This window comes from Echiichthys vipera (genome assembly GCF_963691815.1).
Source record: "Echiichthys vipera genome assembly, chromosome: 7".
NCBI classification, from domain to species: Eukaryota; Metazoa; Chordata; class Actinopteri; order Perciformes; family Trachinidae; genus Echiichthys; species Echiichthys vipera.
In genome coordinates, this window is record NC_139832.1 from 26,186,478 (window position 1) to 26,204,946 (window position 18,469).

Below are 18,469 nucleotides of genomic sequence, written 5' to 3' on the forward strand. Positions count from 1 at the left end.
AGGACTTGAAATAATCAAATATAACTCCAGTAAAGGGCTCGATCATTACATATACTGTATGAACATACACTGTGGAGAAAAACACATGCCTGGCACGGCCTTATTGATCATTATATTGTGGTGAATTATTAAGCAATTATTAGTTTAATAACAGTTATTGTTAATCTTGTTTTCTGATGCACCAAAATGAACTGCTTCATGTTGTTTGCAGTAAAGGCAGAAGAGACAGAGGAACTCTTCTTAAGAGATGTATCATTTCTTGGTCAGCACCTTGACCTTCTTACCCAGTTAAATTTGGCTGGATGCCCTGCTCTACGTCCAGTCTTTAAGTTTCCATTTCAAAATGATGGCGCCCGCCCACTGTGACAGTTCATTCCCTTCCCCTGCTCAGAGATGTCTCCACAATGCTTCGGACAACAATGCTCATGTCATGTGGTCTTTATGGCAGTATTAAAATATGTATGAATGTCAGGATGAAATTGTAACTGACAGCATATTTATAGCACAGGAGTTGATTTTAATCCTAATTCTAGCACTTTAAAAACAACCACTGCTGAAACAAAGTGCTGTACATGAATAATCATAAGCAGAAAACACGAAAAAAAAAACAATAAAAACAGTGGAAAAGACAGTGAAAACAATAAAAAAATAAATAAAAACACTGAAACAGGAGTATCATGCAGGGTCGAGAGCCAAGATTAGACCAGAGTTTTCAGACTAGTTTTAAATAATGGACAGTCAAGGGGTTTGTCTAATTTGCAAAGGTAGGGAAAGAGAGAAGGCTCTGTCCCCTCTGAGCTTTCGCTTAGACGTCGGTACCTCCAGGAGCAGCGGATCAGCTGACCCGAGGCACCGAGCAGGAGCGTGGGGATGAAGCAGCTGAGAGAAGAAAGGTGGGGCGAGAAAAATGAACTCTAAGGTGCACAGGCAGCCAGTGGAGGGAGGCCAGAACGGGTGTTATGTGTTCACTCTGACGTGTTCCAGTTAAAAAGCGAGCAGCGGCGTTCTAAACCAACTGGAGACATGCAGGGGAAAATTAGCAAACTCCAAAATAAAGTGCGTTATAGTAATCCAGCTGAGACGTGATGAAGGCATGGATTACAGTCTCAAAGTGACAGCTGCCTTAAATGAAAAACTGCGCTTATTTGACCGTCCAATTTATGTATGTATGGTGTAGGTAAGACAAAGACCACTTTTAACTGAATACAGCCTTAAAATGTGTTCAGTAAATCAGTTCTAGTATCAGGGTCAGTGGTGTGATTCAAGACAGACAATCTTCTCCAATGACATCCATAAAATAAAATGCCTTCAAAAATCCTCCTCCATTAAAAAGATGACAAGATGAAAACTACATATGCTGCTCTTCCCTGTTCTCTTCTTAAAGTGCAAATTGTTTATTTCGTATGTTATTGGCTGAAATATAACAAGAAAGGTGGCAGGCTATCGAAATAAAATGGAATAGCTGATCTCACCTTCTCTACGCCCTGGGGTGTCACCCGCACGCTCACCCCGTCACGGATGTAAAAGCCCAGGGGTTTGTGGGTACCGTGCTTGTGGAGTCGTACGCGTCGGTGTGTCTCAGGTAAGATGTCCACATCAATGATGGATGAGATCTGCCTGAAGTTCTGCGGCAGGCCGATCATAAGGCCCGGTTTGTTCTTCGAGTGGGTGGAGCCTAAGCTGGCGGTGCGCAGTCCCGTCAAGCCCATCCCCTTTTTACGCCTCTGGAGGGAGTTGGTGGCAAAAACTACAGGTTCATCTTCTAAAGGAAGACACACAGAAAGAAGGAGAGAACATTTAATCATATATATTAAACCATTTACAATTTTACATTGAATTTAAAGGAACATTTCAACTGTAAATGCCACAATTCAGTGCCCATGGAAGAGGTAGTAGATAGTAAATATAGTTTTATAGAGTAGTGAAAAATGAGACACTAGAATCTTGAACCTATGCTATCTTACATTCATATTTAGTCATGATGATGACCACAGTGTTTGAGCTGCACAAATCTAGAATAACATACAGTAGTTGAAACGTATTGCAGTAAAAGTTCAACTAAAGAAACGGTGGTAGTGGAAGTGCTGATGAGAATGAGCTCTGTGGCTGTGGGCAGCTGCAGATTGGGTGAGTCCTGGGCCCGTTCATATGGAGGTGTGGGAGAGGTGGACATGAGGAGCAGTAAAGAGAGCCTGGACTCATTCACACACATCACAGGTTTATCTACCTAATCTAATCAAGTCAAACAGACCACTTGAATGTTTTTCTTCATTTTTGTTTGGAGAAACATTAACAACATTCCATCCAAAAATATTATTCTCTGTGTCAAATTTCATATCTGGATCCATTACTCTTAGCGTATGTGCCAGCGGATATTTATATATTTACATCATTTTCAAATTTCACACTTCACCATGCGCGTACATTTCTTTCCTTTTTCTTTCTTTGGTTTATTTTTCCATATCCCTGCCTGCGCAGCTTCACCAGTGACCAGCTGACAGCATGACTTCACTGAAAACATATTAGATGACCAGAAGGATAGGATATTCAATATGTGAATCTTCCTGACTTCTTCCCCTAACACAAAATCCCCAACTCCAACTTCTAAAAACACTTTAGTGACTACTGCTCAAATTTCATCAGTAAAAATCACTTCATCAGTAAAACTATTACTACTACTACAATTACTGCTAAAAACTTACGCTGTTTTAAAACATAACTAAGAGTGAAACTACATTGAGTAAAACTAGTCATTCAGATACATCAAACTTACATTTTGTACTTGTATCAATGCTGCTTACTAATATTAATATAAGTATAATACTAATAAGTGACTTTTGTTTTTTCAGTACTAATCCATGGATTATTTTTGATAAAAGCATGAATCACTTTGTATACTAATAGCCACATTCAAGAACAAATTACCAGAAATAAATACAAAACAAAATCAATAAGTAATAACTGATAAAATAACATTAAATTGGGGTGGGGTTGTCTGTTCTCTCATGACTCACATGGTAAGGAACATTTCAACCGCACTAATTTAATCAGCACAACAAAAGAGTGATGTTTTTCTCAGTCTGCTCGAACATTTCTAACAGAAATACTGTCTCTGTTCACTTATTAGTTCAAGTTGCTCCTACTACTAACCAATGAGTCAGTGATGCTTAATATTCCCTTCCCTTTTTGGTTCAAATGAAAAGCCGCTGGAAGGCTTTCAATGTGGAACAGCTCTACAGGGTGTGTTCACTTTAATTGACATTAGCTACCGGAAAATAAAAAGCCAAAGTGGAAGCGATTGGAAAGAAATTGTTGACTAAAAACAGATTGATGTAGGACTTGACTCGGTGGAAATTGAACTGAATTGATCAAAACAAGGAAGTAAAAAAAGACAGCAAAATGAATCAGAAGCAGATCAGAAAACATATAACTTAACTCTCTTAAATATGCATGTTTCAAATAAAGGCCTTCTGTTCTCTGTAGTTGAGGTCAATAAAGGCTGTAAATATTTGGTTTCCTTTGGGTTTTTGACTGTTCGGGCAGAGGATTCAATGTATATTATGACAAGGGAAAAATAAATCAAACTATTGTATGTTAGTCGTTGATTCACATAAAAAACCTTCAATTATATTTTCACGACACTATTAGAATTGGGTTTTTGTGTCACCCTCCCTGTGCTGGGACTTTAACTAAGACTGCAGTCCTCACAAACTTTCCTCCTCTAAGGATTGCAGAAGATTTCAAGAAATCTTTGTGTCTGAGCGAACTGTGGAGGGGTTTAGACTCCTGAAGCAGATTAAACACTAACAGATTGTATCTCAATCCATAATCCCATGGTTGTTGTTCAGCAGCAGACAATTCTTTGGTCTCCTTAGATGAGGTATCTGCTTGCCTCTATCGCTGTGTGTGCATTCATCATACACAGGCGGACCTACTGTGGATTATTACTAGCAGGGAACCACGAGTGACAGCCTTTACTGTTCTGGGATCATCTTTAAGCACTGCTGTGTGCTCAATTGACAGGGATGATAGGGGTCAGATTGAAAGGGTTAAAGGGTTATTCCATTCGAAGTTACTCAGATGTGATCCAATCATACACTGATATCTGGCTGTACATGCATGTTACATTTGACGCACGCAGGGTTGAAAAGAGGATTTTGACGGGGAAACTGCACTGGTTACTAATTGCTGAGTGCATACAGACACATGTACCATCACATGACATTCTCTGCACAAAGATGATGATTTTTAGCTAAAGCTCATGGTGGAACTACACCTTACTTTATGTGGCTGTTGTGATAACCAATCTTTGCACATGCTTTGGTTTCTGAAAAAGTCAACCCTTCTTGTGTTTCTCAAAAGGCAACATACACATCTAAAGGCAAAGACCATCTAAACAGAGGCAGGCGTAAACAGCCCCGTTATCACATCATCAAAACATATTGAAGTTTGGGACAAACCTGGAGTCGGATGGACCAGCTGGTCTTTACTAAGCCTGGTACTAAGTGCTAAGTTGATCTTTGTTATGACCAGTCTTTGGAATGGACTTTACGTCGGTTACACCCAACTTACAACCAACAAACTACGGTTTGAACGACAGCATGACTATGTTGATACATTATTATGTCACTAATCATTTATAATTTTGCGGCAATGCTATAATGGAGAACCAGAGAAAAAAAATGGATATTTCACAAACATTGTGTTTGATTGACAGCAGCGGGTAGGTGGAGCTCCACAGTTAACGTAAAAGGAGAGAAAAAGTGACACAAACTTGGCAGTAGCTTATAACTCAAGTACGGACAGTGTATTGTTAGCAATTTTAACGATATTAAAGAGTAAGGAGCACACGAGCGTCTGAACTGACCAAAGTGACAGTCTGTATGCTGCTAACTATTCCAAGTTACAACTGACTTATCTCAAGACCAGGTATAAACCCTGTGGGTGCAACCTTTTGCAGCATGAAATACAATCAGACTTTGACTGAAATAGCGTACATTTAAATGACTGTGCGATACTTTTTTCCACTGAATTGTTTCTATCATCATCCTCGTATTAATTGACTGTTAAAACTTAACAGTGTGTGCCCAAGATCTAACACTCATTGTCATTGCATGCTTAAAATAGGCAATGACACTATTTTTATTAGGCATCAACAACAGCGCGGACAGATCTGTCGGCTGTTTTCCTGTGTTGCTATGAATCCCGACCCAAACAAACCAACCTGTCAGTTATTAGCCTGCTTTTCAGCCTTTGCAAACCTTTGCAAACTATTTGCATACCATCTGCCTGTGCCAGCTGAGGGAGAAGACCTGCTGTGTTGTCATTGATTGGGGTGTGACCAAAAGTGCAGGATGCCTACTTTCTGCTCATGAAAAGCACTGAAGGAGATGTTTGCTCCCTCAGGTGAGTCACTGTTCATCTAGCCTTTAGATGAACACTGACTGCTGTGAGAGAGGGAACATCCAGGGTCCCTCCAGGTTTGCATTGCCTGTTTTGTTTTTGTTTTTTTATTCTGGGCATTTGTTACTCAAGAATCAGGAGCAGGTCTCCCCGTTAACAAATAACCTGATTAAACATTTTGAAGAACAGTTTACAGAGGAAAATAAATCTAAAAAGATTACTATTGGAATAACAAACGACAAGGAGACACAAAACTACCAAGCATCCTGAACACGGGAGATATTTCAAATATAAAAATACAAGACATGCTTGGATTGCAGTAGTAAAGTATGTTGAGGATCTAAATGTTTCACCCTTTGACCCCCACCAAGAGTCAAACTGTATGGTCTTCATTGAAAACAGTGGGAATACCTAACTGAGAGAGTCTGTGGTGTTTGTGCTGTGTTCCTGACACTTGAACAGAGGGCTCTTAATTACAGTACGCCAGCAATGTGGCAAGCTGGGCTACATTCTATCAGCACTTGTACGACCGCATTTTTAGAATGCTGAAGGGAAGATTAAGAACATGTCATTACATCATCTATTTACTAAGGATCAGACTCACATGTCATACATGAGACTAAAACAGACATCTAGCAATTTCAATTGTGCAAAAGAAAAGTCCTTATACATTCTATTTCGATGTCTTTTGTGTGCTCAGTGTTTGCTGTTGGTCTTTTTGTACTTTGTTATGTGATCTGTGACTCACTTGGTAAACTCTCTTTTGATATGAGTACTATAAACTTATTACAGATCTCCTTTCTGACATTTGACAAACAATATCTCCGCCAATAATAGTTCAATTATATATATTGTGTATAGCTAATAATAGTTTCATTTTGACACGATGGGCAACATGACACTAATGTACATAAGGATGGCTCCTCTATAGGGCCTGGATTTGGAGAAATTGCACTTCTTTGCTGTTAGACTTGTGAAGCAGACAGAGGCCTTAATATAAGCAATCTTTGATTTGGGGCTTTATCCATTTATGGCTTTCTGTGACATCATGCTCAGGAATATGTATGTTTCTGTCCTTTGTGTGGCTCTCCACAGTTTGTTGGGTCGTTGTCACAATAAATGAGAAAGGTCAATAAAAAACATGTTAATAAAGCTAAAACAAACAGACACACAGACACAGACACAGACACACAGACATACAGACACACAGACACACACAAATTAATTGCAAAGTCTCATACTGGGCTTTTATTAAGTTGGAAAAGAAGACGAGCAAAGAAAGTGGAGGCAGCCTCTCTGCTGGAGACAAATACCTGATCTGCTGCATTCCTCATACAACATTCTTTCACACACACACACACAAACACAAACTGTTTCTTTCACTGCACATTTGTGCGTACCTCCATTAGGTTTCTCTCTGAGAGGCAGTATCGACCGACATAGAGCAACATTAATGTAAGAGCGAACACGCTAATGAACACACATGCGTGCACACACACACGCACACACACACGCACACACACACTGTCTCCATTGAGAGATTGTGTGTGTTTCCTGACAAGGGAGACAGACAAAGACACAGAACCTCAGCAGAAAGGACCAGACTAAAGCCTGGAGGCACAGACACTGCTAAGCCCCCTCTAAACTCTCTCTTTCTCACGCACACACACACACACACACACACCCACAGATTGACAGAGCCATATTATAGGCTTTCTTTCCCAATATGAGACCAGCCCTGTCTTATATGCAGCGATATCTGATATCTGATGAATATTATAATCCTGTAAATCCTAAAGTATTGTTGAACTGTACGCTGGTCTAATCTGGGAAAGGTTTATGACAAAGGTGTAGTCTAAAACAAAACATTTTTTCTTTCTCAAGGTTAATGTATGAATGTGATTGTGAATGGGAGTTTGAAGGGTTGTCTGTTTCAGTGTGTCAGCCCTGTGATCTGTTCAGGGTGTACACCGCCTCTCGCCCAATTGCATCGACTCCAGCCGCCTGCAATCCTTGGAAAGTATAAGCTGGCAAAGATAAGGGATGGGGTATTACTAAATGTGTAAAGACTATAACATGAGCATTATTCAGTACATGGACCTATAAGATTTGTATGTCTTTCCATGTAGTGTACGGTCAAATCCATGTGTTTTATCTGAAACTCAATACTGTATGTTTACAGAGTAAAATGCAATTAAATAAGATTTTATAGATGTACAGTATACATACATGGGTTTGAACCTTCACAGTTGAGTTCTTGGAGTAAAGTCAATCTTGCTGGTCTTCGAATATTCAAGGAGCTGCTGTGTTGATAATAAATTGCGTTTTAAATTAGGTTGTAGTAAGGGCTAAAATAAATAAGGTAGAGTTGTTACGTTCAGCTTATGATTACTAACAATGGATCACTTTCATAAAGATACAAATATTAGAAGGTGTGTGTTTGTGCATGCATGTGTGTAGCCCCACATTCAGTTGTATATTTATGCACTGTGGACCCAAACAGTTTGATCATTTATATTTATAATGTTAATAAAGATCTCTATTTCATAAGCTCAAAGAATATTAAAGTAAACATAATGAAATGGTTCTTTGTTACACTGTTGGGGCTCAGTTTATTGATATGAAGACTGTTCCCTGGTAGACATTGAGAACAATAAATACCTAGAAACTAGTGCCTGGAATATATTGTGTTGTACTCTATATACTGACTGACTGCTTTACTCACTAGTTTGATGACTGACTGACTGTCTGACCTGTATTTCAAAATAATTGTAGACTCACCTGCAAAGGGCCAGTTCACATCAAAGGTCAGTGACTTAACTGTTAGGCTGATTCACTGACTGACTTATCCACTGACTGTCTCACTGGATTGTACGCTGTGACCATTCATCACACAGCTTATTATTATAGGAGAAAGCAGGGAAATGACTTAAAATGAACTATATTGGGGCGACCGGTGGTTATCTTAAAAAAAAGAGAACTATATTATCCAGGTGCTCTTAACATTAGTGAAGTTGACTCCTGGACTAAATGGCTCAAATGTCTAAGTAGCTTCAGTTAAGAAAGATATTTAAAGAGTGACTTACACAATGGATGATAAACTAATAACATTCACAAAATATTATTTGGACGTTATCATGTTATCATCAGTCTCTGTGTTTGTCTGTCTTATATTTGTCCCAGATGCATCATGTGTCTGTGACCTGCAGCTGTCATAAGCTTGTATGTCTGTATCTGTGTCGATGTCTGTGTGTGCGTGTGTGTGCGTGTGTGCGTGTGTGTGCGTGTGTGCGTGTGTGCGTGCGTGTGTAACACTGGCCTCACTCTGTAGTGGCCACCATCTGGAGCCCAATAGGCTACCATATGGCTTAATCCAGTGAAAGTCTACAATGGGTGTGTGTACAATGGAGAAAGACAGAGAGGGCACGGCATGAAACAAAGAAAACACACCATGCTCCAAGGGCGAGGTACAACGTATTAACCTTTACCACTTACTCACAATGACAGCAACAACTGTAGCAATGTCAAGCTTCCCTTTACATGGAAAGGGTAAAGGACATACAGTATGTCATTTAATCCTTTGCATACCCCTCTTCAAAAAAAATCTCAAGCTTGATCATCCTTGTGCTGCAGGGCTTTGTGTTTTGCTCTAAGCGTTTGGATTCACCAGAGTCACACAATAACACAAACAAACTAACCGATTGAGATAGAAAATTGCGTCAAATCTCCGTCGTAGTAGGCTGTCCGACGGAAAGGTGTAGAGGTGAAAATATTCTATATACACACTTAAGTTGATGTTGATTTTTTTTTAAGGTGATGGGCACTGCTCAATCCGCTCCTCCATAGTTAATCCACCAAGAAGGTCGAAGTTAACCTTAAATGGATCCATTTTGTAATGTTAGCGTGTTTTTAGCTAACTAGCGAACTTTGTTTGGCTATCAGTCCGTTGGTTCGTTTTTTTCTCAATTAACCATGCTATTAACCATGAACCAATACGATTGCTTGATATGAGCCACACGTCTTGTGGTGTGAGTTCTCCACCGTGAGAACCAGGACAGAGAGCTTTTTAATTCTCCTTCAGCAACCTGTATTATCTGCGTGAACCGCAGATAATACAGTTGCCAACTGACGGCTTCTCTCTGCTGTACGGGGAGAACTATGGTAATATGACCCTTCACTAGCTTCTCTTTGGGCTCTGCAACAAGAAGAACAGTGAGCGTCCTGCCTTTTTACTTCATTCTCTGTCTTTGGACTCCACTACAGTCAGTATGACAGTCAGATGATGGCATCAATACTTAAAAAACAGCTGGTATCACTCATTCATGTAAAACACTACAGTCTCTACTGTTACCAAAGAAATATGTTATCTCTGTGACACATTTTCCCCTGTCAGCTATAAAACCTCATCCCAGTTTCACATAAACGTAATTAAAACTACATATACATAATATTTAATAATATATAACATACCTAATTCTTCCTAGAAAAGGAAACTATTCTTGATTGAAATATGAAGGATGAGGCACAATTGTATGAGGGCATTATGATCCACTTTTGCAGTGATTTTTGTTCATAGTAACATTAATGTGTACAGATGCACAGATATGATAGTGATCTACGCATGACGACTCAATGCTTAGACTGCTGCCAAAACTGACTTGTTGGGGTGAATCCTTCTGCTTTCATTTATTTTTTGTGGTATATATTTGGATTCATTGTATCATTCAATAATACATCAATTAGTATCTCAACTCAAAATATCAAATCACTAAACAACCATGGATGTTTTTCACAGATGCCATAGATCTCTATTGGTGTTCATTGATGTATGACTGTAATGCGCCATGGAATCAGAGAGGAAAAGGTACAAATGAACCTGATATGACGTAGAATCCATCAGGTATTAGAGCTGCATGGATTAATCAATTAATTGATCAGTTAATAAGCAACCATTTCGATTAATTCAACATTTTCTGTTTCAGCCTGTGAATGTTCTCATTCGTCCAGGTCATCGTTATCCGCAAAGCAATTTCAGTCAAAAACAACTGGACTGGTTATTTTCTGTTTCCAACTTCTCAAATATCAGGATCTGATGCATGTCTATTGTTGAGTATTACAGTTAACAGAATATATTTGAATTTTGGACTGTTGGTCAAATAATATATAGAATCTATAATAATAATATAATACTAATTATTATCATTATTTGCAGCCCTAACAGGTATTATTCCTAACTTAAAATGGATTAATGATTCTCTAGTTGCCTTATACATTACATTAGTGTTGCTGTTATTTTAATTACAGTAAGTTAAGTGTTACTTTAAGTAGTTCTTTCAAGAATACCTCAGTTTATTAATTATGCATTGCAGTTACATGCATAAATATTCCCCACGCTTTGCATTTTAGGAAGACTGGTGCGTAACTGAAGTAGAATTTCTCTTCCACTTTAGTTCAGGCTTGCGTTCAGCATCAGTTCCTCCACTACATAGCGATCTCTTTCCTGCTTTTCCAGTCTGAGCAGTGTGCATATTCTGTGGCAGAGCAACCACAAACATTTACCCTCCTTCCTTATGTCCCAAGTCCTACTGTATCGCTTCATTCCAATTTGACTAATTTCAGCTCATTAGATGGATAATTGTGATGGCAGGGATTCAAGACAGAAGGCAGAGAAAACCTCTTCCTCTCCAGCTCTCAGACTCTCTCTGTCTTTCTCTCTTCTTCCCTCCATCCCTGCATCTCGCTGCTTGTGTATAAATATTTGATTCCCTCTTCCTCTCATCATGTAGTACATAGATATTTTCAGCCGTCTATAGCCACCCCTCCGTCTATGGCTTTGAGATTTCAGTCAGAGGAGCTTTGCCACTTACAGTTGGAATATTATAGAAATACATTCCTATATACATTTATAGATACACACGTCAGCAACTGTGGCAGCATCCTGTGTGTGTATTTGTGTGTGTCTGTGTTGGTGTTATTTCTGGAAAGTCATTTATGTGGCGCCCTCTGGCAAGAAGAAGATAACCCCCCCCCCCCCGCCGACTCCCCTTTTCGTCATCCTTTTCTCTTTTTTTTAGTTCTCTCTCTACACCTGCTCTTTTCCAATTTCTCCCTTTTCTTAATCTTTCATTTCCTTCGCACGCGCACACACACACACACACACACACACACACACACACACACACACACACACACACACACACACACACACACACACACACACACACACACACACACACACACACACACACACACACACACACACACACACACACACACACACACACACACACACACACACACACACACACACACACACACACACACACACACACACACACACACACACACACACACACACACACACTCTGTACCTTTCCCCAACAGGATGCCGCATTAGCCTGCCATTGGCTCACCTGCTGAGAACTGTTCTGACTAAAAATACTTTAGCAGCTTCAACATCATGTCATGGATTATTTCACCAGACATTAGTTTGAGTATGCAGATTCATCTTCAGCCTTACAAACAGACTATAACGGGGATATCCAGGAAAGTTGTTTCACTTATTGACTTCATAAATAAATCACATAAACAATTATATCAGCAAGATAAACCATAAGTTAATGCTAACTACCACTGCCCTTAGTAATCTTGCTACTCAGTCAGTCAGAAGGAAAGTTGCATCAAAATGTAACTGATAAGTATTATCTCATCTCATCTCATCTTCAGCCGCTTATCCGGGGTCGGGTCGCGGGGGCAGCAGCTCTAGCAGGGGACCCCAAACTTCCCTTTCCTGGGCCACATTAACCAGCTCTAACTGGGTCTTCCCAGAGGTCTCCTCCCAGCTGGACGTGTCTGGAACACCTCTCTAGGGAGGCGCCCAGGGGGCATCCTTACCAAATGCCAGAACCACCTCAACTGGCTCCTTTCAACGCAAAGGAGCAGCGGCTCTAGTACCCGCGACCGTTCTTTCGGTCATGACCCAGCTTTCATGATTATAGGTGAGGGTAGGAACGAAGATTGACCAGTAGATCGAGAGCTTTGCCTTCTGGCTCGGCTTTCTTTTCATCACAACGGTGCGGTAGAGCAACTGCAACACCGCCGCAGCTGCTCCGACTCTCTGGCCAAACTCACGTTCCATCGTCCCCTCAATCGTGAACATGATCCCGAGGTACTTGAACTCCTTCACTTGGGGTAAGGACTCATTCCCTACCTGGAGTAAGCCATCCACCGGTTTCCTGCTGAGAGCCATGGCCTGTGTTTTCAAATTCATATTTGGGGTTCTAGATATTGCAATTCCACCTGCTAAAGTACCACAGAAGTACGACTGCTGGACTGTTACCATTGTTATAGCTGTAATGTTCAAACTGTATTGTTACCATACAGCGGTAACCATGGTAACAGTTCTGCAGGAGTACTACAACTGTAATATTTTTATGGATTATTGGACTGTTACCCCAATATCTACTTGCAAAACTACCACTGTTGTGTTACTCCTGCAAGCTGTAGCCCTGGCTTCCACTGTAATGCTAATCTGGAGCTGATATCACAACTATAACTGTGGCACTCTTGCAGAATTGTTACCATGGCTACCACTGTAATACAGGATGAGGCTGTGTACGGGCTACCACTGCAGTACTGATGCAGATGGATGTAATTCACATACTGAATTAGACGTCAACCTCCTCTATGTAATCCTTTCAGACCTTTTTACATTGAGCGCATAAACACACATGCACGCACACACACACACAGTGGTGGCAGTGAGTGGAGCTGATATGATTGATGAAGTCTTTTAGAGTAAGATAATCCCACTCAGTGGCTAATGGCTTACAACACCAGATGGGCCTCTACCACACACACACACACACACACACACACACACACACACACACACACACACACACACACACACACACACACACACACACACACACACACACACACACACACACACACACACACACACACACACACACACACACACACACACACACACACACACACACACACACACACACACACACACACACACACACACACACACACACACACACAAAAAACAAGTGCAAAAAATAAGTGCAAAAAACAAAAGACAACCTGCGTATAGGTTACAGCGAATGAAGGAAAGTAATGTGAATTTAAAGACGGAGGAAGGGATAGGGCCACACATTGAAAGAAGAATAAAAAATAAACCCAGTGTACTGCTTTACAAGGAGGCACAAAGGATAATGGAGTTGCAGTCAGTAAGCTTTCATAACCTCATAAATCTACATATACAGTACTTAACACAGGATGAAGTCCTAAAACAGTGCCAGTGTTTCCCCCAAATGCATCCAGCAGCGGAGGTGCGCCTCTCCAGGAATTTGATTGCCACTGTTGAATGATTTTAATTGTAAATGATTATTTATTCATTCATTCATTCATCTTCAACCGCTTATCCCGGGGTCGGGGTCGCGGGGGTGCTGGAGCCGATCCCAGCTGACATCGGGCGTAAGGCGGGGTACACCCTGGACAGGACGCCAGTCTATCACAGGGCACATAGAGACGAACAGAGACAGACAACCATTCACACCTACGGGCAATTTCAGACGCATCAATTAACCTAACACATGCATGTCTTTGGATTGTGGGAGGAAACCGGAGTACCCGGAGAAAACCCACGCAGACACGGGGAGAACATGCAAACTCCGCACAGAAAGGCCGAGGTCGGGATGCGAACCTGTGACCTTCTTGCTGTGAGGCGACAGTGCTAACCACTACACCACCGTGTAGCCCCATCATTATTATTTATCAATTTAAAAAAATATTTTTTACAGGAGGAACTTGGTACCATCTTTGCCCTAACAGCAAACAATCTATCGCATCTCTATGATGTTCTGACCACACTTATTCATAGGTAACAGGTTCATGTCTCATGCACGGCGGACTCCTACGCAGCGCCCTCACTTCAAAGGGCCGTCGTCTGTCCAAAGCTCCCAATCAGACACACGCAGACAGTGACACTCATTTCCTCCGAGCCTATGTCAGGCCTGTTGAGCTACAACATTTATTCAGGTTTTAGAGTAAAATTCATCATTTCAACTTAATGAATCAGCTGTTCTGCATCTATTGCAGTGCTTTCAACACACACTATGGGAATAACACTTCAACTGCGTCGCTCGCTGCCAGTTAGTAAAATCCAAAACAATGTACTCAAACTTATTTTACCGCTGACACTCGCCAGGTGCTCTTAGGACATGGTGCTCTGGCTGCTGTATCGCACAGTAACGTAACAGCAAACTAAAATATTTGAACTAATGCTGATAAAAAACACTTAAATAAGAGTTTGTTGAAGTACCTGTTTTTTTTTTTTTTTCCATCTAAGAGATTATGACTAAATTTAAAATGACTGTCAAAATTAACACTGGGTGATAAGGGTCACGCATAACCGCTTGTTTGTCAAGTCACATGTTTTACTTTCCAGGGTGCACAAAAGTACTGTATGTACTTATGTCAAAAGAGTCTTTCCTTGTAGGCGCGCCCTGCAGGCCCACGTTTTTTTTCCCCCGCACAAGCGCTTTATCTCCATCCTAGGGGAAACACTGTGCAATATCATAACAGAGACACTATATAATAAAGATATTATAATTCTTCTATGAATAATTTACGATGACAGAGGTCGATCTAAAAGCTGTTAACTTTCAAACTGGTATCATCATTTATCACACTACATCAATCTCTTCACGTTGGCTGAAACACCAGTGACCAAGAGAGAACATCCTGCTGCATGAGTTATATTCTTCAGCTGCATGGGTCTCTCCAATCACGTGGATGTGGCGTATGAACAGGATTACACTTTAGGGATGAAAGATAAAGTGATTGCGTCAGTTTTTAGTTTGCTAACTAATGACCTAATCCTTTCAAATGAGGTGCAGGCTAGCTCCTGAAGCACAATGGAGATTAAATTATTCCATTATTCCTAATAGAACTGTGTGTGTGATTGTGTGTGTGTGTGTGTGTGTGTGTGTGTGTGTGTGTGTGTGTGTGTGTGTATGTGTGTGTGTGTGTGTTCATGAGATTGTACCGTTTAAGATTTGATGGACTTCTAAAGCATTTCTCCATGTTTTTAGCTGTTGAGCTTGCAACATAAAATGAAAGGCCCTGATGTTAAAGCAAATGTGCAAATGTTGATTTCCTCCTGTTCTCTGTCCTCAGTCTCTTTATCTTAAACATCTTGGTTTCTCTAGTTCTCTTCCTCTCTCTCCCAGACCACTGAGTTAATCTGATTAAACCAGCAGCTGTCTGTGATTCTGTAGCAACAATAGCGGCCTGCTAAACAGCAGATTAGCGCCATTACATCATGAATTATGCAAGATACAGACACACAGCAAGAGAAGGTGTGCTGAGGGACAACAATGCATCAGCACAACAAATCAAATATTACATGATGGAAGGACTAAGTATGATAGGAAGATTGGAAGAGAAGTTTGTTTTTTCCCAGCTAAGAGAAACATCCTTGAAGTGCCACAGAACTCATTTGTGATTATGAATTATTTAATTTATTTAATTTATTAAATCCAACTCAGTATTTCTGAGTGCTAAATAATAGCAGGATTATTTAACTAAACCTATGTTCCATACGTAGCTCCCTGTGCGTACTACGTTGCTCCCTGATTTCTAATATATTTTATAAAATAATGTCTCAAATCAAGCAATCTGAATGGTTGTTAGCTGCGGAATAATTCCTGTATACCACGGCTGTGATGTCCAATTCCTTGCCACAATTCTATATCACTCCTCTTTTATCTTTTTATACAGTATAGGGACTTTAACTTAAACTTGCAGAAGATTTCAACATATTTTTAAGTGATTGGTTATACTTATTAAAACTTTTATGTTCACCTTAGCTTTCTGCTAAACCTTTGCACTTTTAACGTCCGCACTGTTTTTATTATTGTCTCTCTTTGTCTTTCTGTAATGCATTTTAATTCATGACATGTTGTGCTGTGAAGCACTTTGAGTCTGCCTTGTGTATGAAAAGTGCTATACAAATAAAGCTGCCTTGCCTTGCCTTATTTCTAAAAATGATCTCTGTTATCGGAAATGTCAATCAGCTTTGCCGGTGCGTCGCTGACACAGCGTTGACAGAGTGTTATCTTTAGCTTAAGCTAACACATCATGTTCATGGACGCAGTAGCTAAATCTGTCCACAGAAAAAAAAAAATTAATCTGCAGCTACCTTAGTAAGAACATGATTGAGCTAGCAATGCAATTTAGTGTTTCTCCGTGCTCTTTATTCAGTTGAAGAAGCTTCACGATGTCTACAAGCTATGCTAACGCTAGGCTATGCTCAGCTAAGCTAACAATGCAGCAACAGGCTAAATCACATCAAGATAGTACGTTCCATAGCAACGTTCCACCGGCCAGGAGGGCCTATTTCTTTATAACAACAACAACAACAACAACTACAACAACAACAACAACAACAATGAACAATGCTTCATGAATGATTTTTTTTAATAGACACTGTTTATATTGGAATATGTCAATCAATTTATTATTGCCATGGTTGGTAACGGTCGCAAAATGGTAATATATGATATTCTATTTTGACTGCAGATGAGACTGAGTGCTTCTTCAAGCGCCTCCGTGCTAAATAAAAAAACAGGATATGACGGAATATCTGCATACAGTTTACAGGGGATCGTATTCGGACGGGATTTAGTTTCACCTGAGGTATTTTTTCCGGACCGTTTGACCTAAGGTAAAAATCGGCATAACTTTTACTGACATTCTCCAGAATAATCACTGACATGACGCATTTGGACAGCACTAAACCTGGGATAAAACTTACCATACCTCACGTCCTCATGTAAAACTTATCCCATCCGAATAGGGCTTTAGAGATTAACCTTTACTTTGGTTCTGATGCACAGATCTGAGACCAAAAGAAATTTCACATTCTATCTAAATCTAACTTAGTGTCTTGAACAACAGGCATCTCAGAAGCATTTTTCTTCACGCCTAACACAACAGATACACTCTCATTTTAATATCTCAGTTGTCTGCACTAGCTCCGTCAGGCTCGCATTTCAGTTGTGTCTTGTAAATACAAGCTGAAGCGTATAAACACTTTTGGCCTGTGAGCGTGACGTCAATGGTCAAGACACGGCTTGAGACTGGCACATTCAGAAAGTTTCCTTTCCTCATTATGTAAACTACCACACTATCCCCGATCAGCATTCACTTAGCGTAAAATCATAACCACAAGCCACGGTGTCAGTTAGCACAGACCACTATGAAGTGTGGTTTGAAAAGAAACACGGTTAATCTTCTGTTACTAATTCATTTTCTGGTTTCTGCGTGTCTTACTGGGTACTGTACCATTTAAGAGAAGACTCAGGGTCCATTTATTTGCTGAATTTCAACCATCACAGTCTTCATCAGCAGATTGATGTCAACAATGAGCTGTCAAGCACAATTTTTAAGCCGATGTATTTTAAGCCAATAAGTTCACAAAATAACGGTTTCTGCAGTCCTGTCTCAACTGGGCAACAGAATAAGGATTTATCCCTCTGACTGTCTTCTGCAACACTAGATATGACAAGCTCTTAAGTCATGCGTTTGCAATGTCTGACAGTGTCTCGATCAAACCTCAGCCTTGACAGCAGTGTCTAATGAAGTAGACATGCTCCAGAAAGAAAAAAGAGACAACAGAATCTGCCCACAGGGAGAGCTGCATGAAAACAGGAGGGCAGACAATCATCAGGTGGTGTTGTGTTTAAAGAATAAAACACGTTTGATGTGGAGAACAAGGACCTGCAGCTGTGCACAGCCTCTCGTACACACACACAAACACACAAACGCGCACACACACATACACACACAGGCAGACAATTTTTCAAAGCAAGCTAGCCAACAAGTAGAGCTGCCTAGCATTGAGAAAATTGTGTTTTCATCCCCCCAAGCTGTTCTATGAGTTCCAGTGAGTGGTAAAGAGAAAAGAGATGTACGGGTTAAGACTGAAACAGAGAGGCACCAACTTTCTCCCACCTTTCATTCTCATGATAAAAGTCCTCGCTATCGC

General features: G+C 40.4%; 1 protein-coding gene across 2 annotated transcripts in view; it reads right to left on the reverse strand.

Annotated features, from left to right (window-relative positions):
* The window catches only part of pard6a (par-6 family cell polarity regulator alpha), a 40,348-nt gene that overhangs the window by 10,475 nt on the left and 11,404 nt on the right, over window positions 1-18,469 (reverse strand). Inside the window, exon 3 of one of the 2 annotated variants that reach the window (XM_083917121.1) lies at window positions 1,473-1,759. In XM_083917121.1, coding sequence (XP_083773247.1) covers window positions 1,473-1,759 — 287 coding nt within the window. Of the gene's footprint in view, window positions 1-1,472; window positions 1,763-18,469 lie in introns of both variants that reach the window. The other variant, XM_083917122.1, reaches the window with a different exon arrangement.